This window comes from Argopecten irradians, chromosome 3 (assembly GCF_041381155.1).
Source record: "Argopecten irradians isolate NY chromosome 3, Ai_NY, whole genome shotgun sequence".
NCBI classification, from domain to species: Eukaryota; Metazoa; Mollusca; class Bivalvia; order Pectinida; family Pectinidae; genus Argopecten; species Argopecten irradians.
Window position 1 is genome coordinate 7,193,068 of NC_091136.1, and position 24,912 is coordinate 7,217,979.

Consider the following 24,912-nt stretch of genomic DNA (forward strand, 5'->3'; position numbering starts at 1 on the left):
GACGTATGATTTTATCTCTCAGAGGTGACCTCAATGCACCGATCCTATTCAATCAAATGTCTCTACCCTAGACACAAGAGGATACACATAACGTTTATGCATACAGTGACAATGGGGCCTGTTTTTTAAACTCGGGATATTTAACCTTACCTACCCCACAGTATGTATAGAGTCTTACTTGTTTAAGCATTTAATTATATTTGAATATTTTCAGTCCGCAGCTTAAATTCCAAAAACACAATTTGGACATTTTTGCCATTACGTGATGTATGCCAAATTGAGATATATACTGATATGTCAATGAATAATTATCTTATACTTGTAAAAACTTTGACCTGAATTCGAAGATAACAAGCAGTAGAGCGAACACGCCGTCCAATACACACCGCTGGTAGGGTTATGTAATGGTAATGGTAATGATTGGTATCTCCCGTGTACATGACACAAAGGAGTATCCGCTTGTTGAGATATTTACATAATACCAATTTCGTTCAACAGCACTTAATAATAACAATATTTTATAATATAATCACTGCAACATAAATCACCACGATGACAAAGGTTGAATTTGCATTTATTGATGTCCCGGTTAAACTGTATCAGTTGTAACTGTGTTTTACTACGAGGTGTATATACTTATGTTCGAATCGTATTGGTATTCATACAAAGCCGATGGTTCTTGCTTCACAAAGCGTGTTTTATTGAATTACAAAATAATTATGTATACAAACTTCTTTATTTTTCATATAATCCACATGCCATCCAGTGGCTTCGCCGTGTAATTGTTATTGTTTTTGTATCGGCTTTTAACTTTGAACAAGAAATCCACTGTAACGTTATGGCAGAAACAATGAGGTGACGTCGGTTAGTCAAACGGTATAAGGGTAAAATGACTGCCATTGCTGAATTTTGCAGAACGTTTTGATATTCTCCTAAGTATAAGTTGCTGTAGCTATGTATCAGTTTTGTTTTCATTTCGTATAAGACTTGAAGAAACTTGTCTCAAAATCTAATTTTTGCTCGCCAATACTTGCTAAATCAAATCTAAATAAACACTTTTTGTCCTATTTTGCTTCTCAAACGAAAGACATTTGTTCATAATGAATCAAACACAATATTCAAATGTTGTCAGTGGTTTGAACATTGCTTTACCGTGCGACGGCGTTAACATGATTTGCAGCTGGCTTGGAAAGTAAGCCCTAGATATGGCTGATAACAGGTTTATCTTCGCTTCGTTTGATGCATGCCCGACGAACGGTTCGCCCGAGGTCAGCATAATTTGACCGAATGGAGTATTTCCTGGGTGTCTTCGGTGGTATGGTTTAGTGATATGACACTGTAAAAAGGGCAAGAATTCCACTTTATCCTGCAACTGCCGCACAAACTGACGGATGACGTCATTTTTACGATATCGAAAATCTCGCATGGCGGTGTCGTCTTTTTCTTCGCTCACGGTAAGGGTATGTATTTTGAAGTAATTGTTTGGTGGGTAATTATTGGTGTTGGAGTATTTTCATATTGCTTCAGTAATATTACACACGGAATAGAATAACTGTTATTGTTTGTGAATGCTTTTATATATTTCCCTTGACAGAAAAAAGGAGTACATACTCAATTGAGTTAGTGAATGGATCTTTTCCTCCGCATCAAAGATGCATCTCGCTTCGGACGAAACCAAGTAAATAACTGGAAATTTCTGCGTATTGAATGTCATGATAGTTGCAGGATAAACAGAATACACGGTTAGTATCTTACAATACAAGTTTTATTTTGGTACTCGACACGAGAAGCCGAGCTTACTCGGCAAAGCCTCGTCATCTTGGCTTTCCTAAGTCTCGCACCAAAATAAACCTTGTATTGTAAGATACTAACCATGTATTCCCTATGTTTAAGAAGACACACACGAATATGCCTCAGTCTCTCAGCACAAGCAGCTCGCATTTCACACACGCAAGAAACGAGACGCAAGAAACATCCACGAGAGGCCGTTCCTTAATGACTCTGGCTGTTATTAGGACGGTTCGATGCATTCCAATCCGATGTTGTATACTTTATATGATTTGTTTGCTGGCAATGCAATTTTGTTGCTTTGAAATTTACATTTCCATAGCATCTGGTATATACCTTATCCGACGTAATGTGAAAGTTATATTGCGTAAAAAAGTCCTGACGCGAACGACACCGCCAACATTAAATGTGGTCGATGAGCCAATAAGGCTTATATGTTTTGTTTTTCTTATATATGTTTTTTTTGTTGGTTTTGTTATGATAACGAGGATATGTATATCAAATAGTTTTAGAAATCAGAATTTAAATATCTAGAATACTTTATAGAAACCAAATAAAAGATAAAATCATTCTGAAATGCTTGTCAGATGTTACACAATGCCGTCGCTAAATACCGATGGAGAGTTCTTATTCTGTTCATGGACTTGTTTGATCTCTACGCGAATTACGTGGTATATATCAATGTAGCGTATGTTCATGCACAATTTTGTTTAATGCATTATGATGCAAGCCCCATGAAATGAAAATGTAACACACAGGTGTAAGTTGCTGTTGTTTACTAAAGAGATAACAATTGAATCACGCATATAATACATGTACAAAACGCAGTTTATACAAATATAAACCACAGTTTGGTTTGGTTATGAGGATAGTGACATTTTATGTCTACTTTGTGTGGCAATATTTAGATGTCTATGTATTGGGACGATTTGACTTCGGTAGTGATCATATCGCTATGATGTGATTAAAATATCCTCAATTAATAAGGCTGGTCCTACCCTTCGGGATAGAGGGACGGGCTCCAAAAGGGGAACTTTTAATTTTGCTGTAAGTTTGCTTTACAATTCTACTACTCCGGAATACTCTCATGGAATACAACCAATTGACTTTGGAACATAATTTGGAGAGTTACTATTTTATATTCAATGGATAATTTGGAGAGTTCTGCGACCCTCTCGGGACAGAGAGACGCGGCTCTAAAAGAAATAAAATTCCATGGCAATCCTACTGTTTTACGCTTGCATGAATTACGATCAAATTTATTTTGAAATATCATAGGGGGATATTATCTAATACAAAAATGCTGGTCCGACCCCTGAAGGGAATGGGATCTTAATGTGGAACATTGGTGAAATAGTTTATTGAATTAACAGGCCCATGGGGCTCTTGTTAGCTTGACCCTCCGTCTAACTGCTATTCTTTGTTCACAGATATACTCGCATATAAAAGAAAATCACAAAACACAAAAATAACTAATAACAGTAGTTTATTTCTGAACAATTTTAACTGGAATGTTTTTGAGCTTTTGGAAATACATGCATTAGACAATATAAAATAACTTTTGTTTATGCTCGGTAGGTAAAATGATTCCGTACGTTAAAGCGTAAAAGATTTTTTTCTTTCTTTTTTTCGATAATGTAATTCCTCATTACGAATGCATTGTGACTTTCTTTCCCAGTACATCAACACTAACATGAACAATAATTTATAAAATAAAAAAAACAATTTTATTCTTATGTTTTTTTTTGCTAATTAATCTGTCGTTGAGTAAGAATCATTATATAATGATCATTTAACAAAGTAGATAATCGGACATAATCATATTACAAAAACCTGTTTTCCTTATGCTATTACTATTGTTAGAATAAAATGTTATGATGATATGACAAGACGTATATTAAAGGGAACATTACACAAAACCATACAATAGGATAATATTTAGGATGTTGATTTTAATAAATTAAACAACTATATCAAATGTGATGCCGTAATTTTAAAACTTCATTCATTATATAATTTCCGAAACGTCATGGATTTTAAAAAGCTTTTAATTACGCGTAAATCGAATGCTTTTAGTCATAATACAGTTTCTTTTTAATTTACCAACAAAAACAATTTTTCCTTATAACAGAAATATGCAATTTACTTCTCAATTCATTAAATACATGTATTACGTTAACAATTATACATATATAATTACATATCTAATTATTACACAATTTTACCAATTAAAGCAATAAAATAATTAGAATTTCTTTATCATTAGACGACGATTATCTTCACAAGTCATTTCGTGAACATACATCCATAACTACATTGAAACCATCACATGGCATTATACCATTATGAATGGACCAAATCATATTAGGTATTAAAGCATTAAAGCATAAAACAAAATAACAGTATGAAGTGGAACACTACTGAAATGGAAAATAACTGTTAAAAACACTGTAAGAAATCTAGACCATAATCTAAGATCTAGATCTAATAAATAAACTTGGACGGAATTCACTAACATCCCTGCGCAATACAATTTTAACAAATTTCACAAATTGAAATGGGATACCATCCATAACAGAAATAGGAATAGATTCACTATAAAGTTTAAATAGGCGTATACCATTAAAAAATCGATCTGTACAAAATGTTTTTAAGGAACACAACGTTATACAAAATAGAGAATCAGTATAAACAATAAAAGGTCTGGAATTATAACAAGAAAATGTCTTTGAAAGAATGTAGTGATTTTACATTATTTAGAATGATCGTAATCAAGATAATTATGATATTAATAATTATAGTTCTTTTACAATCACACCATAATTCCCGTCCGTGCAGATTCTCTTACTAAGAATATAACAGAAATCACACAGATGGTCTGAAATAAAGAGAAAAAAATATCAGCATAACAAACAAAAATATAAAAAAATAATTCAACCTGTCAGTAATTTTGTTATATAACAGAAAATGATAAAATATCGTTTGTTGGTACAAATACCGTGTTACTATTATAACAAAATCAACTATATCCATGATTATAGTAATGTTTTATAAATATTTTGCTTCGTGTATATAATTTAAATCGTTCTATGTACAGATATAATTTAACAAATTCTATAACACTATATATAGTTTTCAAATGGAGTAAAGACATATTTGAATTAACAAGAGGATATAATAAAATAGTAAGATAAATAGAGTTATACCAATGTATTAAGTAAAAGACCTGGCACATGACAAAAGCTTGTCACGTGATCATCTAAACCATCATGTCTTTGTCTCCAGCTTGTTTACAAATAAGGCAAGCAGCGATGATGGCACAAATCTGAAATATATTAGGTCATCCACACAAAACAAACATTAGTACTTCAGTGTGATTATGGAAGGGCAAGACGATTGAACTTGAACACGTGGAGTTAGTGTTACAAAGTGCAATACATTATCACATGAACGTGGGCAATGATACAAAATGAAGGAAGACTCGAATTTATCTAATGTCAACCTCAAACTGTTTCTACTACTAAAACATTCGCCTAATTATCCCTATACGTGGGGAACATTTGATCCCTATACGTGGGGAACATTTGATCTGGTATCATGTTTGTAGCATTTCCCGTTGCTATGACTTAGCTTTTCCTCGTGTTTTTCGTATTTATCTAATATCAATATCAATATGAATATGGATCGAAATCTACGGTATGTTCCGGGTAACATGAGATCCTTACATACGTATGTCTGTAAGGAACGAATTATTTACAAAACTCAATATGCAAATATGCAAAATACCTTGAATATTTTATCCGAAAACGTCAGTTCCATAACTGTTAATTGTACATCATAAGACATCAACACACAAATTAGAGCAATCAATTGCAAACAAGTTCGAAATATAGTGAATTTATCAAAACACACGTCAAAATCTAACTGACAAACAAGACATCTTAAAAGTTAGGCTAATGGTCTATAAAGACCCGACGTCGATATCAAACTCCACACCAATCTGGTCAATACCAGAATGACCAAGTGCTAATTTACCTCTATAACGAGCAGAGTGATTCCGACTCCAATGAACCAGTTGCTGTACGCCATCACTTTGTCGTAAATTGCTTGATAACATCCCTGTGACAAAAAGGATCAGTATTGACTCATTAGATCATTTTACATTCGAATATATCACATTTATCGAAAAATAAACCAAGCGAGTCGGTGCTCGAATAGAATCAAAAGAAATCGTATAAAATATTAGTGAGACATCTATCATCAACATACGCCTATATATGCATCACGGACTAAGTAATTACTATATCACTGTTTTATGCAAAGATTTATCTTATCTGCTTGCATTTACAAGAAAACATGCAATTGCAATGGCAATTATCATGTTACTAGTTATTACCTATATGTATTGCAGACTTTTTGTAATGGATAAAAATAGGGATGGATAAAAAACACACATTTAAGTATATTATTGTTTGAATGTATGTTATAAGTACTAAAATGAGAGCAACCGCGCACCAGAAATAGCTGCACTCACCAGAGGATACCTACACAAGGGATACACAATTATTTCCAAATTATGGCAGTGAGGGCTAGGTATGGAGATAGTATAAGATCTGATGGTTTTTACTTACTTTCGTATAGAACCCTGATGTAACGGTATCTGTACAAGCTGCATTAGAATAACTTGTATAGTCACTGACTGTAGCTCCACAACAAGCCTTGGGTATCTGAGCAGAAGGGGTTCCCGCTTGCCACACGCTGCCGTCATAATCATTAGTTGCTCCTGTTACTGCATTCACACCGCAACATTGCAACTGTAAAGGAAATGCAAGGCATTGCATCAGATTTAAAAATATATTGCTTTCTTCTAGAAAATATATATAATTGAAAATGTATTTCAATCTTGAAGTATATTTACGAAGCAAAGAAGTCTGACCGTAATTCCAGTTATGTATCGTTAAACTGCATAGAAAACCATTTACAAAAAAGGCAGCAATAATACCTAAATATAAACGTATTGCATTCTGGCAATACAAAAAGCAAACAGAACTAGACAAGCAGAGCACAGAATAAAACCTTCACAGTCAATTTGATAACATTACATACATTTTTCTCAATTTAGAAAGGCCTTTATAAAACGATTTGGAAAATAAAATCTGAATTTTCACCACATTCTCCAATATACCATTTAGAAGCAACCCTCACAGAGCATAGGTAACAACTTGTAGAGAGCATAGGGGAACAAACCTTACGAAGCATACGGTAATGACCCTCACAGAACATAGGGTAACGACCCTTACAGAGCATAGCCTTACAGACCACAGGGTAACAAGCCTTACAGTCCATAGGGTAACAAGCCTTACAGACCATAGGGTAACAAGCCTAACAGACCATAGGGTAACAAGCCTTACAGAGGATAGGGTAACAAGCCTTACAGAGGATAGGGTAACAAGCCTTACAGACCATAGGGTAACAATTCTTACAGAGGATAGGGTAACAAGCCTTACAGAGTATAGGGTAACAAGCCTTACAGAGTATAGGGTAACAATTATTACAGAGTATAGGGTAACAATTATTACAGACCGTAGGGTAACAATTCTTACAGAGTATAGGGTAACAAGCCTTACAGAGTATAGGGTAACAAGCCTTACAGAGTATAGGGTAACAATTATTACAGAGTATAGGGTAACAATTATTACAGAGTATAGGGTAACAATTATTACAGAGTATAGGGTAACAATTATTACAGAGTATAGGGTAACAATTCTTACAGAGTATAGGGTAACAATTATTACAGAGTATAGGGTAACAATTCTTACAGAGTATAGGGTAACAATTATTACAGAGGATAGGGTAACAATTCTTACAGAGTATAGGGTAAACAATTCTTACAGAGTATAGGGTAAACAGCTTATTACAGAGTATAGGGTAACAATTATTACAGAGTATAGGGTAACAATTATTACAGAGTATAGGGTAACAATTATTACAGAGTATAGGGTAACAATTATTACAGAGTATAGGGTAACAAGCCTTACAGAGTATAGGGTAACAATTCTTACAGACCATAGGGTAACAAGCCTTACAGAGTATAGGGTAACAATTATTACAGAGTATAGGGTAACAATTCTTACAGAGTATAGGGTAACAATTATTACAGAGTATAGGGTAACAATTCTTACAGAGTATAGGGTAACAATTATTACAGAGTATAGGGTAACAATTCTTACAGAGTATAGGGTAACAATTATTACAGAGTATAGGGTAACAATTCTTACAGAGTATAGGGTAACAATTATTACAGAGTATAGGGTAACAATTATTACAGAGTATTAGGGTAACAATTCTTACAGAGGATAGGGTAACAATTCTTACAGAGTATAGGGTTACAATTATTACAGAGTATAGGGTAAACAATTATTACAGAGTATAGGGTTACAATTATTACAGAGTATAGGGTAACAATTATTACAGAGTATAGGGTAAACAATTATTACAGAGTATAGGGTAACAATTATTACAGACCGTAGGGTAACAATTCTTACAGGGGATAGGGTAACAATTATTACAGACCGTAGGGTAACAATTCTTACAGAGGATAGGGTAACAAGCCTTACAGAGTATAGGGTAACAATTCTTACAGAGTATAGGGTAACAATTATTACAGAGTATAGGGTAATAATTTATTACAGAGTATAGGGTAACAAGCCTTACAGATTATAGGGTAACAATTATTACAGAGTATAGGGTAACAAGCCTTACAGAGTATAGGGTAACAAGCCTTACAGAGTATGGGGTAACAATTCTTACAGAGGATAGGGTAACAAGCCTTACAGAGTATAGGGTAACAATTCTTACAGAGTATAGGGTAACAATTATTACAGAGTATAGGGTAACAATTATTACAGAGTATAGGGTAACAATTATTACAGAGTATAGGGTAACAATTCTTACAGACCATAGGGTAACAAGCCTTACAGAGTATAGGGTAACAAGCCTTACAGAGTATAGGGTAACAATTCTTACAGGGTATAGGGTAACAATTATTACAGAGTATAGGGTAGCAATTCTTACAGAGTATAGGGTAACAATTATTACAGATTATAGGGTAACAATTCTTACAGAGTATAGGGTAACAATTATTACAGAGTATAGGGTAACAATTCTTACAGAGTATAGGGTAACAATTATTACAGAGTATAGGGTAACAATTATTACAGACCGTAGGGTAACAATTCTTACAGAGGATAGGGTAACAAGCCTTACAGAGTATAGGGTAACAAGCCTTACAGAGTATAGGGTAACAATCATTACAGAGTATAGGGTAACAATTCTTACAGAGTATAGGGTAACAATTATTACAGAGTATAGGGTAACAATTATTACAGAGTATAGGGTAACAAGCCTTACAGATTATAGGGTAACAATTATTACAGAGTATAGGGTAACAAGCCTTACAGAGTATAGGGTAACAATTATTACAGAGTATAGGGTTACAATTCTTACAGAGTATAGGGTAACAATTATTACAGAGTATAGGGTAACAATTATTACAGAGTATGGGGTAACAATTATTACAGAGTATAGGGTAACAATTCTTACAGACCATAGGGTAACAAGCCTTACAGAGTATAGGGTAACAATTATTACAGAGTATAGGGTAACAATTATTACAGAGTATAGGGTAACAATTATTACAGAGTATAGGGTAACAATTCTTACAGACCATAGGGTAACAAGCCTTACAGAGTATAGGGTAACAATTATTACAGAGTATAGGGTAACAATTCTTACAGAGTATAGGGTAACAATTATTACAGAGTATAGGGTAACAATTCTTACAGAGTATAGGGTAACAATTATTACAGAGTATAGGGTAACAATTCTTACAGAGTATAGGGTAACAATTATTACAGAGTATAGGGTAACAATTATTACAGAGTATAGGGTAACAATTCTTACAGAGGATAGGGTAACAATTCTTACAGAGTATAGGGTAACAATTATTACAGAGTATAGGGTAACAATTATTACAGAGTATAGGGTTACAATTATTACAGAGTATAGGGTAACAATTATTACAGAGTATAGGGTAACAATTATTACAGGGTATAGGGTAACAATTATTACAGACCGTAGGGTAACAATTCTTACAGAGGATAGGGTAACAATTATTACAGACCGTAGGGTAACAATTCTTACAGAGGATAGGGTAACAAGCCTTACAGAGTATAGGGTAACAATTCTTACAGAGTATAGGGTAACAATTATTACAGAGTATAGGGTAACAATTATTACAGAGTATAGGGTAACAAGCCTTACAGAGTATAGGGTAACAATTATTACAGAGTATAGGGTAACAAGCCTTACAGAGTATAGGGTAACAATTATTACAGAGTATAGGGTAACAATTCTTACAGAGTATAGGGTAACAATTATTACAGAGTATAGGGTAACAATTATTACAGAGTATAGGGTAACAATTCTTACAGAGGATAGGGTAACAAGCCTTACAGAGTATAGGGTAACAATTCTTACAGAGTATAGGGTAACAATTATTACAGAGTATAGGGTAACAATTATTACGGAGTATAGGGTAACAATTATTACAGAGTATAGGGTAACAATTCTTACAGACCATAGGGTAACAAGCCTTACAGAGTATAGGGTAACAATTATTACAGAGTATAGGGTAACAATTCTTACAGGGTATAGGGTAACAATTATTACAGAGTATAGGGTAGCAATTCTTACAGAGTATAGGGTAACAATTATTACAGATTATAGGGTAACAATTCTTACAGAGTATAGGGTAACAATTATTACAGAGTATAGGGTAACAATTCTTACAGAGTATAGGGTAACAATTATTACAGAGTATAGGGTAACAATTATTACAGAGTATAGGGTAACAATTCTTACAGAGGATAGGGTAACAATTCTTACAGAGTATAGGGTTACAATTATTACAGAGTATAGGGTAACAATTATTACAGAGTATAGGGTAACAATTATTACAGAGTATAGGGTAACAAACCTTACAGAGTATAGGGTAACAATTATTACAGAGTATAGGGTAACAAGCCTTACAGAGTATAGGGTAACAATTATTACAGAGTATAGGGTAACAATTCTTACAGAGTATAGGGTAACAATTATTACAGAGTATAGGGTAACAATTATTACAGAGTATAGGGTAACAATTATTACAGAGTATAGGGTAACAATTGTTACAGACCATAGGGTAACAAGCCTTACAGAGTATAGGGTAACAATTATAACAGACCATAGGGTAACAATTATTACAGAGTTTAGGGTAACAATTATTACAGACCGTAGGGTAACAATTCTTACAGAGGATAGGGTAACAATTATTACAGACCGTAGGGTAACAATTCTTACAGAGGATAGGGTAACAAGCCTTACAGAGTATAGGGTAACAATTCTTACAGAGTATAGGGTAACAATTATTACAGAGTATAGGGTAACAATTATTACAGAGTATAGGGTAACAAGCCTTACAGATTATAGGGTAACAATTATTACAGAGTATAGGGTAACAAGCCTTACAGAGTATAGGGTAACAATTATTACAGAGTATAGGGTAACAATTCTTACAGAGTATAGGGTAACAATTATTACAGAGTATTGGGTAACAATTATTACAGAGTATGGGGTAAACAATTCTTACAGAGTATAGGGTAACAATTATTACAGAGTATAGGGTAACAATTCTTACAGAGTATAGGGTAACAATTATTACAGAGTATAGGGTAACAATTATTACAGAGTATAGGGTAACAATTATTACAGAGTATAGGGTAACAATTCTTACAGGTATAGGGTAACAATTATTACAGAGTATAGGGTAGCAATTCTTACAGAGTATAGGGTAACAATTATTACAGGATTAAAGATAGGGTAACAATTCTTACAGAGTATAGGGTAACAATTATTACAGAGTATAGGGTAACAATTCTTACAGAGTATAGGGTAACAATTATTACAGAGTATAGGGTAACAATTGTTACAGAGTATAGGGTAACAATTCTTACAGAGTATAGGGTAACAATTCTTACAGAGTATAGGGTTACAATTATTACAGAGTATAGGGTAACAATTATTACAGAGTATAGGGTAACAATTATTACAGAGTATAGGGTAACAAACCTTACAGAGTATAGGGTAACAATTATTACAGAGTATAGGGTAACAAGGCCTATACAGAGTATAGGGTAACAATTCTTACAGAGTATAGGTAACAATTATTACAGGAGTATTAGGGTAAACAAGCCTTACAGAGTATAGGGTAACAAATTCTTACAGAGTATAGATGGTAACAATTATTACAGAGTATAGGGTAACAATTATTACAGAGTATAGGGTAACAATTATTACAGAGTATAGGGTAACAATTGTTACAGACTCATAGGGTAAACAAGCCTTACAGAGTATAGGGTAACAATTATTACAGACCATAGGGTAAACAATTATTACAGAACATATCGGGTAACAACGCCCCTTCTTACAGACCATAGGGTAACAAGCCCCTTTAGTGTATAGGGCCTAACAATCCTTACAGAGCATATGGTAACAACCCTTACAGTGCATAAGGTTACTTTCCTTACAAATCATAGGATAACAACCCTTAAAGATCATAGGGTAACAATCCTCAGAAAGCACACAAGGAAACCCTGGCATAGGGTGAACAAAAAGCTCTAAATACTTCTTAAATTCTTACAGAGTATAGGGTAACAATTATTACAGAGTATAGGGTAACAATTCTTACAGAGTATAGGGTAACAATTATTACAGAGTATAGGGTAACAATTCTTACAGACCATAGGGTAACAAGCCCTTTTAGAGTATAGGGTAACAATCCTTACAGAGCATATGGTAACAACCCTTACAGTGCATAAGGTTACTTTCCTTACAAATCATAGGATAACAACCCTTAAGGATGTACTCCTCTGAGAAGTCAAAATTTTCTTGTATTAAACTTTTTTTCTCATATAGATTTTTGGAAATAGGAGTTCATGTTATAAACGAAAATGGAAGAAAAAACATATGTCCGTGTGCTCGTTTTTGAGATATTGTCACTCAAAGATACCTAGTTGACAAAATATTGGATTTTATGGGAATTTTGCGGTTTTGACCATATACACATGAGATTAAAGTCATAATTTCCTATCGAGGTGTTTGATATGTATGGATGTTTGTAGAATTTATTTTCCAGTAGTCTTCTTTAAAAAACATACCAGTTTTGATTAATAAGACTAATATTTTTTCTCAGAATAACAACATATGCTACCCCTACCCCTTAATTTCTAGCTAAAAAATGCACCATTTTCAGCCATTTTTGCCAAATTTAACCCTTTATAGAAAAAGTTCTGGTATTAAACTTTTGTTCATATTTTGCATATCAACAGGGAAAGGGTTGTTCTTTCTAAATCAGGCAGAAAAATAAGGGGTCCGTGTGCTTACTTTTTTGCCCCATTTGAATATTTGTTATTTTTCAGTATTTTGGAGTAAAAAATAAAAGTGCCCAAATTACCATTAAATGTCAAAATAAAGTGACAAAAGTGTATCATTTCACACATTAATGCTCAATATTTTAATTACCACGAACCCAGTAACGATTTACAGCAAAAATTAGTTCGATACAGCTAAAAATACTGGCGCAGTGATGATTTAAGTAAAAACAATTTCAGTAAAAAAATGGTAAAACTGTGGCGCTATTCAAAGCGAAAAAAAGACACAATTTCAAAATGGCCGCCAAATGGACCATTTCTTAAAGTCCCCGTATAAAAAAATCTACTAAAAATAGAAATGTAATTTTTTGACAGAATTTGCAACTGGCAACTTGCTAAAGATATTGATAGATTTTATCTTAAAATCTCATAACTTCTTTGATCTATGTCGAAACGAGACTTCAACGGGACTGAAACCTCAGAAGAATACAACCTTAAAGATCATAGGGTAACAACCCTCAGAAAGCACACAAGGAAACCCTGGCATAGGGTGAACAAAAAGCTCTAAATACATACAGAACACACAGAAAAAATAGCATAGGGTATCAACCAGCACAACCCGTACACAGCGACATATCGATAATTGCATTTACATTAAGTGGATATTGCAAGTGTCATTAACTACGAAACCACGATTCACTATAAGAAAATATATTGTAGCATTTATGTTTTCCACTGTGACGAAATAACTTACCTCCATTGACAAATAGTTCCAGGCAGTTGAGAGTTCATGAGTTGTCAGATCGTCATTCTTGTAGTTGTTGTGAAGCTGTGATATTAATTGGTTCTTCGCTTCGGATTCCAGCTGTAGATAGAACCGACACCACAGTTTATTGTATATAAAGGCACATTGTAGGCAATAGGGAATATTCACATATCAGAACATTAAAAACTGTGATATCGAAGAATGAAATGTAAAAAATATCTTTTAAATTATTTGTAGATATTTATTTAAGCTAAATCAGACCCCCCAGCATATATTTTCCCTTCATTTCTCTTTCCTACATTCGATAAAGAATGTATGACTCGAGACCCATCGAAAGTCAAACAAATTCATCTAGCCAGCCTGCATGAATGAATTAATCTTATCAAACGAGTGATTTCATTGAGATTTTGATCATATCACCCAACAGGAAAAGTTATGCATCCATGTATTCTGATCATTAAGTTGATATTAAAAACACACACGAGTACCGGAAGATAATAAAAGCGAATCAGAAAAGATAATTCATAAATGTAAAATGTAAGTCCCATATATGTCACTATAATTTATGTCGGATGAATCACTGAACATCGTTTCTTTTTTATTTAATCGTAGGTTATCTGCGTAGAAATAATATATAGTACTGTAAGTTAATAAAGATAATATTTCAATAAAAATCATTTATTATTGAATACAAAAATGTGACAACCTGTTTAACTTACATTATCGCGCATGACAAACCATAAGATCACAATGACAATCTGAGCGATCCAGAATATTGCGACGATGATGGCATACTGTAAGAGATATATAAATCAGAGTCATAAGTTCGACATGTAAAATCGCATTAAGGGTACAAAAAGAATGAACATTCAACAGTTTTATTATTGTGGAAAAGTTGTAAATGCATGTCATTTAGATAATATTAAAATATTTGATAAGGTCTTGACAACGATATCGTATATTCATGTTCAGTTTATTTCCATCAAAGATTGTATTTGTGATGGCGATTTATTTTCGCAAGATACGTGAAATGCAAACGCACACGAAATATTTGCTGTCTTTAAAGTAACTTTCTAAAGAGAGAAAAAATAAATAAAATATTGTGATTTTTAATATTAGTCATGTAAAGTAAATTGACATTCATTCCATCGAATCTTAAATCCCAATACAAATTCTAAGTAGTCTATTTTGGCGATAACTATTTGTCTACTTGGTGTAGTAGCGCATGCAAGAGCTTCGAGTCTTTGTTAGTGAAGGTGATTTATTTCTCCTTATCATTAACTAACACTGATATTTTAGAAAGACTTTATATTTAACATACAAGGCAAACATACATACCACGACCAGCATGCATCTGTTTTTGCAGCACGCGCCAAATGCACCCAGGCCTGCCACCAATAGAATGAACGTTCCCAGCACGATCAGTGTTACAGAGAGGCCGTTGGCTGCGTTACCGAAGGTCAGACCTCCTAGGGAGAGCTGGTTAAGGAGTGGCATGACTTTTTCATTGACAATGTCAACATTGACTTGGACGAGGATTCCCGGAATCATCAACCCGAGGCCAAGTAACTGGAATAGAAGTAATTCGAATATGCTATAATAATGATATAACAAAAATCACATCAGCAAAAACAAAATATCGTCAAATTGTAAAATGTCCTGTTACGAACATTCCAGTGTACAGAACATCAAAAGAATAAGTTCCAGGGCTGTAATAATAATAAACGTATTAAATAGTGGATTTAACGAAAAAACAAGGTATTCAATAAAACACACGACATATCCATCCTCATATCACATTTAATCATGAAGCGAACTGTGAAAAATTCCCACGTTTTTTCCGATTCGCATCAGTCATCGGATGCATATCAAAAGCCTTAATTGAAACTTACCATAAATATAATATTGATGATAATCAGGAATACCATCCCAAGTTTTCCGGAACAACTGAGACCCATGATGAGTGCTGTTTGATCTACTTCACCAATTAATTGTAATCTAGAAACAGAAAGTACAGATTTCCTTAATGTCGCATGAGTATGATCGTAACAGTCATTGTTAATACGATGGTAGCTGCGACTTTCTCTAGACAATAGTAAACAAAAATTAGCGCGAGGAATTGGAAAAAATGCACTGTGTACATGCCTTTTGTCCGTTGTGCATCCATTTTTGATATTTAAAAAAGAAACAGATTTGCAATGTTAACTGTTTACTTTTAGAATAGCAAAACTTGGTATTTCGGGGATAACTTTGCCCCTTAATTTGCCTGTATATAAGTTATATTTTGCGTCATTTTCACCAAAGGAAAATGTTATCTTATCATCAATGTAGATCATTAATGTAGTTTCGTCCGTCATATAGTGATAACACTAGAAAGTAACCATATACAATACAATATGTGACGTAATAGTGTTTCAATAATATACGTTCCTCATACATTAAACCTTTTTCATCATTTTTACAGATATATTGAGAGATTGCTTAATAATCTCAATGCATCATCGCTAATATATCTACATGGCTTAATAAATAAAATACGTATTAGCTTTGATTGTGTATCCCTTATCCATTGACAATGAATCAATTTTAGTTTTTAGTCATTGTGTTGTGACTGACTCGCCTCTCCTAACCGAGATCTAATCGATACGTGATATATATAATACAATGGTATTGCCATAAACCAGTACAATATACAGGTAGATTCTCTTGAGTGCGTGTTTCGGACCAGCCCGATTGGGTCCGGTACCAAGCAACGCTATAAATATTGACTTGTAAACATTCACGTGAGTATGACTGGGGCTATTTATAGACGACATGATCATGAATACGCTTTCTGGAATTTCGCAATATATTTTCCGTTGAAACAATCCTTTTAAGGGCTTGTTTACTTTTGAGCTATGACATAAAAATGGATTTCTTGGAAGTCGGTGTATATTTTGTGCTTTTTTCGTTAGCCTTAAAGTACTGTAAATTGTATTGTATTCATTCATCATGAATATTTTATTTCAAATGAAAACAAAATTGTACATGAGACACTCAATTCTGATTTTCAACACAGTAAATACATTTAAATTTTAATTGATGTCAAAATTAGGAGTTTTACGTGACTTTTATCATCATGCTGTCACGTGCGTATTATGTTCATGCCATCAACACATTATTCCTTTATGAGTTTCCACTGGAGTACCTAGTTACATGATTATTTATTTACATAAATAGAACTATTATACTCTGATTTACATTATCATTTTCTACCGTTCGTCTAAACAAGAACAAGTAAACATATTCAGCATTCATTTCTATTTAAAGGTTTGTTAAAAGTCAATTAGCGCAGGCGAGTGAAATCTGCTCTATTAAGTTCATCTCCGATTGAATCGGAACTCTTATCAGTTGTACTGTATATCGATCTGTATTCCAGATATAAATCGTTATTGGAAGGTTGAAACAGGATCATCAGTTCTGTGTAGATAGATAAACGGAAATGGGTCAATGTGAAGGAATATCACTAAGAATTATAGGAAAAGCATTACTGATTGTATCTTTACCCGATGTGCGATACAGTAACAAGAATTCTATATCAACTATCAATTTAACTGGTATTACTTACCATTCGCACCTACATGAACTATAATGCATCACATTGACATATATATGCGTTAATGTTCAGGTACCATAACCATCTCGTTACAGGTATATATGAGTACGCCTTATTTGTCGTAATTGTTTAGTAGTATAGGGAAAATACCATCAATGAAAGCAGTGTGTGGCAATTTGCTATATCTCATTATGATATATCTCGAGTGTGTTCGTTTCTATGATAACGACGGTCAGTGCGAATACACTATCAGGACCAACATACATGTAGCTGGATATCTCTAACTTGATTATACAAAAACTGTATTCAGAAATCAGCAACTATATAAACATATTCGGTTTCACTTTCCTGAAATAATATTAACGAGATAACAGTGAATTTAGACCTTCTGAAATAAGGTACATCATTATTCGAGAGTACGTGAATCAAGATGCATTTGCTGTAACTCGCTTCATTATTATATCATACAAATGTTAGTCCTTCTTGTTGCGTCGCAGAGATAAAACTTGAGTAATGAAATATAAACAAATTTGGGCAACATTTATCGGACATAATCGGGACATGATATCATTTCATTTATAAGATCATTTGATGACACAAAGGTTTATAAATTCGAAAATGATATTTTCTACAATTAACTAATAAATCTGTCGGAAATGTGCCAGCTGCATTTAATTTGTAAAATAAAAGATAAGAGATGATTTGAGCTATTCCTAGCGACCTTTCAACATCTAGAATGATTTCAGAATATCTTTACCTTTAAACGACATGCCTGTAGGTTAGATTTGTATGTGTAACAGGAGACTGTAGTAAATTGTGTATCTGCATTTATCTCTTGGCTTAAGAGCTGAGATGTCATTGATATGGAAAGTAACTTAGAAGGTAATATGGTAGTATCTTCAACGTTTGTCTGTGGCTTAATACAGAGCTCATTTTGATAGAAAAAATATTGATAAGCATGTTCATAAGACTGATAACAATATCAACTTTTCAATCCTGGCTCTGATTTATAATATTCCTTTCTTTTTAATATCTATGGTTTTTCATTAAGTTATTTTATGAAAGTTTCAAGTGCTCGAGCTCCTTTTCATTCTGGTAAATAAAATGTATTACAATAAACATTTACTTGGTAGCAAATTTAGTTAAATTCCAAAGCCTTGTGCACCTTTCCGCAATGCCAAATCTTGCCAACAAACCAAGCTGTGTCAATAAACTTGGCTAGCTTCTGGTGTTATGCTACTTAGTGTGATATCAGTTACTAAATCCATGTAAGGATTGCCAATAGAGCTAACAGTAGGAGTCGTACAAAGCCCGATAACCTAAATAAAACAGCATAGATAAAACAAACAAATGGCGATTTCTTATATGGCTACCGTTTTAACGCACCAAAACCTTTCCAAAACGACTTTTGATAGCTTAGTAGTGTCGCAAAAGTTATCAACTCAAAGTAAATACTACACTTATCACCACTTTCTATTCAATTTCATCAAATAGAAATTAAATGTTGATTTTCATAATGTGGTCCATATTATGTTTCCCGCCGTAGTCCTAATTACAGTGCTTTTGTTGAAAATCAATGCGTCAGACGGCAAAACAGCGAAATGAATCTTCACTGTTAACACAGGGAAACTTTTGTTTTGGTGCTTAATTCTCATTAATAGAACTTTTCTGATGTTCTTATTACTATTATTATTTAGTTTTGAAACGTTATAGGGCCTTTAAGGTGTCCAATGCTATCATGGCCATGAGACACCTATAAAACAACCATAACACATGGTATTCGGTGTAGACGAGGTATTCATGAAAACCCATGAATAATGCAAACATCGTAAGCTACCAATTTGTTCTATCCAAATCGAGATTAAACTGTTTTGTATTATTGTTATTCTGATTAATACTACTGCAGGATTCGTAATAGAATATTGTGTTAATATGCGCGTATAATCAGTGGTAATATAATGGTATTTGCAATTTATCTGCTGATCGGAATAAATCAATAAGGACACAATGTACCTGTTAATATCCAATCTAAGCAATTTACATAAAACGTTCTTCAGCAGTTCTGCATAATAATCACTGCACTGAATGTCCTTTATAGATTTATACATATCTAACATCTAAGATCTGAACTATCATTGTAACTCACTTACTCTTTAATTCTGTCAAGTTCCAGAACGACAAATACAAGTTTTCAACGTTTTTTTTAGACCTGTGTCTAACTATGTGACTAGTTTAGATCAATGAATAAATTTGCGAAATACTTCACCTAATGACACCTTGTTAGGTTTTATTATGTCTATATTTCCGATTTCATGATTTCTACATGTGATAACAGTTTCAAATAAATTGTAATAGTATTCGTATCAATAAAATTACCGAACAATATACCACAGGCTCCCAAAACATCACACCAAGATGCACGCATACATTACAGGCCGTGCTTAAGTGTTAAACATATCTCACATGACGTACAGTAACACAATGATTCCAGGGTATTCCTGTAGACGGTTAGTTCGAAATCAATATTATCCATACAAATATCATATTCACGGCATGCATAATTCATCAGCGTATACCTACTAATGATTTTACCTGTGTGCATATACAGTGCGTAATATACAATATGTGCCTATAAAGGCCATGGTAACGTATAAAACTCATATAATTATGTTAAAAATACCCCGACGAATAAAGACTTGAAAAGGCTTTCCTAGAAGTTCAAATAAAATAAGGTGCATTTACTATTTTCCAGATAGGTCTATAGTGTCAGCTTTCCATTATTAGTCGAAATGATATCTAATAGGGATTCCATTTGTAATTATTTCCTTAAATAATACATATATGTATCTACAAGAATGAACATGATATCAATATATAATACGAGAAACGCTGCCTTTATGAAACATTTAAAAGTGAAACACAATCATTCTGTTCATACAAACAAATTAAATATATTGAAATGTAATAGATTATTTGTTGGCCAGTCTTAGATTTACTCGGTGATGGTATATTGACCTTTTTACCTGGGTGTTGTTTAGAAACGTTGTGATTGAATAGGGTGATTTAATCTTTAAATGTATTTTAGATAAACTCATTTCGTTTCCATAATGTTATAATGCTCATCAGTGTTTGCATTATTCTACATACTATAATAACTGCAGTTCATAAAATTAGCAAAGGCAGCGTACACGTTTGTATTTTGTTCTTTGTTATACTTTTATATATTTAGTTTTGATAGTTCTATTTTACGTACTTAATTTTCCAAAGCAGATAACTAATATATTGATTCGGAATCGCACTAGATATTGATTTAAAAGCAAACAGTCATTATTGATCTAGGGTGGGTTTAATTATACATCTCAAGAGACAATCGAGCGTTTACATGTGAACACTCTCGAGTAGATAATGAAATCGAACAGCATCATGACATATACTGCATTACAGATCGACACTTAAACAAATTTGAATAATCAAAAACATGTCTGATATGTAAGCACTGGGTTTGAAGTACATACTCTCGTTAGTTATATGGCCACGTTGGGCAACTTATAACACGGAATCCGAAAGTCTCTTTGTTTGTTTCTGGTAACTCATGAAAATAGATCTAGAGCTGCTTGCCAAAACCTACTGCGTGATAACGGCTAAACGATATGTTCCCTGGCCGAGATACAGCATATACATGCCTAACCAGTACGGGAATTGTAGTTAATGTTCATGATAAGAGAGTCGGGATTGTTTTGGTTTTGGTTAACAAAGTTTAACGTCCTTTACACAGGTGTGGTATGCATTGTGTGTTATGTCTTCGGAGAATGTATGATGAGTCCGATAGTCGTGTAACGTAACTGAATAAAGTGTACCATTCAATTTTTTTTACTAAAATTTAGTAAAATAACAATATAGTAATCAATTAGTTATTTCGCTCTTACATCAGACACAATACTATCATACTTCAATATATTGAAAAACACAAAACGGGACTGCACACTGGAAAGGTCGCTATTAACAAAATAGAAATAATCAAGTGGTCGAGCGTGGGTCCATAACGTTTTTTCATATGTTTTGTATTTTTCACGGTACATTATTATTATCATTTTTCATTTTTATCGTATTTCGTCACAGAATATCATTGCGTTATATAAGCTATCATCCTATCATAACATTGATCTGTAAGGTATTAATTATAATTTTGACACAAACACGACAAGCAATCGAAAACATACTAAAATGTTAATTAAAACACAACTTATTATCCTTGAAACAATACCTAAGACTTATATCCAGTGGTAAAGCACATTCATGAAAAGGTTACATTAATTATAAACGTATATGGTTGACAATTACTGTCTAAAAGTAGACTTGGTTCAATTAACGGAAAGGGCATGTACGTGAATCTCAGTTTACAATAGCATGTCTGAGCTTAGTCAAAATTCATTGTCGACTTATAAGCCAGACATTCAGGTTCAGCGACATGGAATGTACATATGTGTACACATGTGTCGTGCCTTTTAAATCCACATTTAAGTAAGCGTGCTAATGGTGCTTTTGTAATCGTAGACAAATTAAATGCTTTTCCAATTTACGTGTTTCCCTTTAGGGTCTATTCGTCTATGGTCACTTGAATGAACATCTATAATATCAAAATGAAATCAATACATATGCATTGCATTATTTACCTGTGTACCAGATGGTTAACACGCAATTAAAGTTACCGACCTATGTCATATACAGTGTAGGTCATCAACCGATTTTTACTAACATTTATTATAGCTTTATATCCAACCAAGGATACATAAATCGTCCTTATCAAATGTTTTGTAAATATCATTCAATTCTTTTCAATCGATTTCCAAATTGGTCTTATTGAAGTAGCTTGACAATATAAATCACACTTTTATATAAATATTAGTATATGACTTCGATGTGGAATAACGGTTTAAAAATACAAAATAATATATGTACAAAATGGCTCATAGGAAAAAGATAGAGTGTATTGTTTACATCTCCAAGCAATTTACTGATGCTCATTGGTGCTATATATGGTTCCGAATCATTTAGAACTTACATACCTTAACATTTACCAGAAAACAACAAACGTTAAAGAGTATATACCAACTCATTATACATACGTAAACGTGACAGAACACAGTCCGTGGTGATTTGTGAATGTTGAAATGGAATTCGAGCTTTCACCTACCTGCCCTGGGTAAAATGGCGTCCGAAAGGTATTGGTTTCGATTAACATATGAATATAATCCAACAGATTCTTTCACAGACAGTAAAACTTAGCTTCGTTCACCCACTCAAAGTTGATATATATCCGGGTTTACACGTAAACACCGCGTATACCTTTTATATCAGTATTTCAATAACGGTAATGTTCAATACCCATGTGTGTGTTTACCAGTATATAACAACGGTATGTACGTCACTCACCTGTGACGGAGCCGCAATACACTTCGGCATTGACCATTTCTATCGGTTAACACGATTGTCGGGGGCACAATAGGGGAATCCAATATAGGTTGTTAAAGGTATGGTAGTAAATTCGAGAGATTTCTCTCTCTGGTATAACCATCTCTAGATTTTTTTATCTTCGAACCGAATTAAGAAGGTTTGTTTAATTATAGATAATTATGTAGGATATTTTTGTAATATTAAAGGTATGCTATATTATACGAATGGAAGGATAGTAGGGTCTGCAATGTATGTCGAAATAAGATAGATTTAACGTTAAAGATGAAAGGAATATTTCTTCAAATCTTACTGAAATGGGTCATGGCGATTTAAGGAAATACGTTGATTGTAACAGGATATTCCACTGAATGGCGATGAAGGCCATTTTTGCCGAACATTGTTTTCAAGCAACAGTAAGTATGTGTGGAAGAAGGTTATTTTCAAATGCTTTTTTTAAATTCAAATTTAATCCTTAAAATTACAATTTATAATGAAATATTCTATTGACTTTAAGATACTCATCAATAGCCACGAATAAAACGATATTTTTTTCATTATCTTTTCACAATGTATATATTAAAAGGATACTTCCATCGCCATAATCCCTTCAAACAAAACGTAATACATCGTTTTCAATTATGTGATCAAATATAACAAAGCTTCCATTGTTGTTCGCGCGATATACATTTCATCTTTAAACACTTCTAATATTAAATGTACATACATTTTTGTTATCACTCCCTTCAAACATTTCACTCTTGTTCATATAACCTCTTACAAACAATTTATTCCCCGCATATATATTCCCCCTATCGGCCATTACATACTTGTCACAATTTATAACTATCTTCAAACTTCATACATATATAGTTTACTTTCCTTCACACCTCTACGTTTCACTTTTAGCCCTTCGAACATGTACACATTTGTAGATTTTTGTTGTTACACTCTTCAAACATTTTCATACATTGCAATATTCAACAACACATAAATAACAGTATTTCCTATTGTTATATCACATCCAAGATATTACTTTTGATTATCACACTTTTCACCATATAAATTAATATAATTTTGTACAACTGCCTCCAGATATTATATGCTTCTGATTTCATTGTCTTTAGTATTTTCAACATTTATAAAAAAAGTTAAAATCAAACACTTTTGTTGACTCAATCTGCATATTTTTGTTTCACAATATCGATGGCCCCGGAAATGTATAATTGAAGACTAATTAGTTCTTACTATCGGTTTGATTTTAAGTTTGTTTACATTTCCCTATTCTGTTACGTGTTCTAAAAAACGTTGACATAGGTATATCAGAAATGGTGGGAAATCGAGAAATGCATTGTGTGTATATGTGAAATTAACAAGTACATTTGTAGTGGTGTATTTATGTATTTTTTTAAAATTATATGATTTGTTTATAGTAATAATATATCAGCCGTCACTGGATAATTCATAATATTGAGTTAATGATTACAACTCAATCTAAAGAATGTTAGAGTTATCTCCCCTCTGAACTTATTTTTCAGTATTCTACATTACACTGAACTTTATGATATACAACATTGTGGGGTTATTTTGTTGATTTCAACTAAAAGTATTTGTTAAGTTTTTTGTCAAGGATTAATATCGTTCCTGAACATATGAATAATACTAATGTAATGTACTGTACTGTCTTAAGTATGCAGCAAATATTTCATCATTATCAAGTTTTTGATATTAAAGTTAATTATAAGTTAGCATGATAAATAAGAAGGCCTCTTACAGGAGAACAATCATGTATGGATGCTTAATCCAGGGAACCCTGGCGGCAGTCATTTATGTATGTCATG

At 33.1% G+C, this 24,912-nt stretch overlaps 1 protein-coding gene across 5 annotated transcripts; it reads right to left on the reverse strand.

Annotated features, from left to right (window-relative positions):
• Positions 1 to 4,167: 4,167 nt before the first annotated feature.
• LOC138317441 (tetraspanin-9-like) lies at positions 4,168 to 23,047 on the reverse strand. 5 transcript variants are annotated; one of them, XM_069259115.1, is made up of 9 exons: positions 22,907 to 23,047; positions 15,918 to 16,023; positions 15,364 to 15,594; positions 14,745 to 14,819; positions 14,014 to 14,124; positions 6,420 to 6,602; positions 5,824 to 5,907; positions 4,995 to 5,113; positions 4,168 to 4,666 (listed from the first exon to the last, which is right to left on the reverse strand). In XM_069259115.1, exons 2-8 carry the CDS (start codon positions 15,981 to 15,983, stop codon positions 5,048 to 5,050), a joined length of 816 nt encoding a protein of 271 aa, XP_069115216.1. In that variant the 5' UTR covers positions 15,984 to 16,023; positions 22,907 to 23,047; the 3' UTR covers positions 4,168 to 4,666; positions 4,995 to 5,047. The 5 variants fall into 5 exon arrangements, with proteins under 5 accessions (XP_069115216.1, XP_069115214.1, XP_069115211.1 ...); XM_069259113.1 differs by having other exon boundaries at positions 22,815 to 23,047; XM_069259110.1 differs by lacking the exon at positions 22,907 to 23,047 and adding an exon at positions 22,747 to 22,882.
• Positions 23,048 to 24,912: the final 1,865 nt, after the last annotated feature.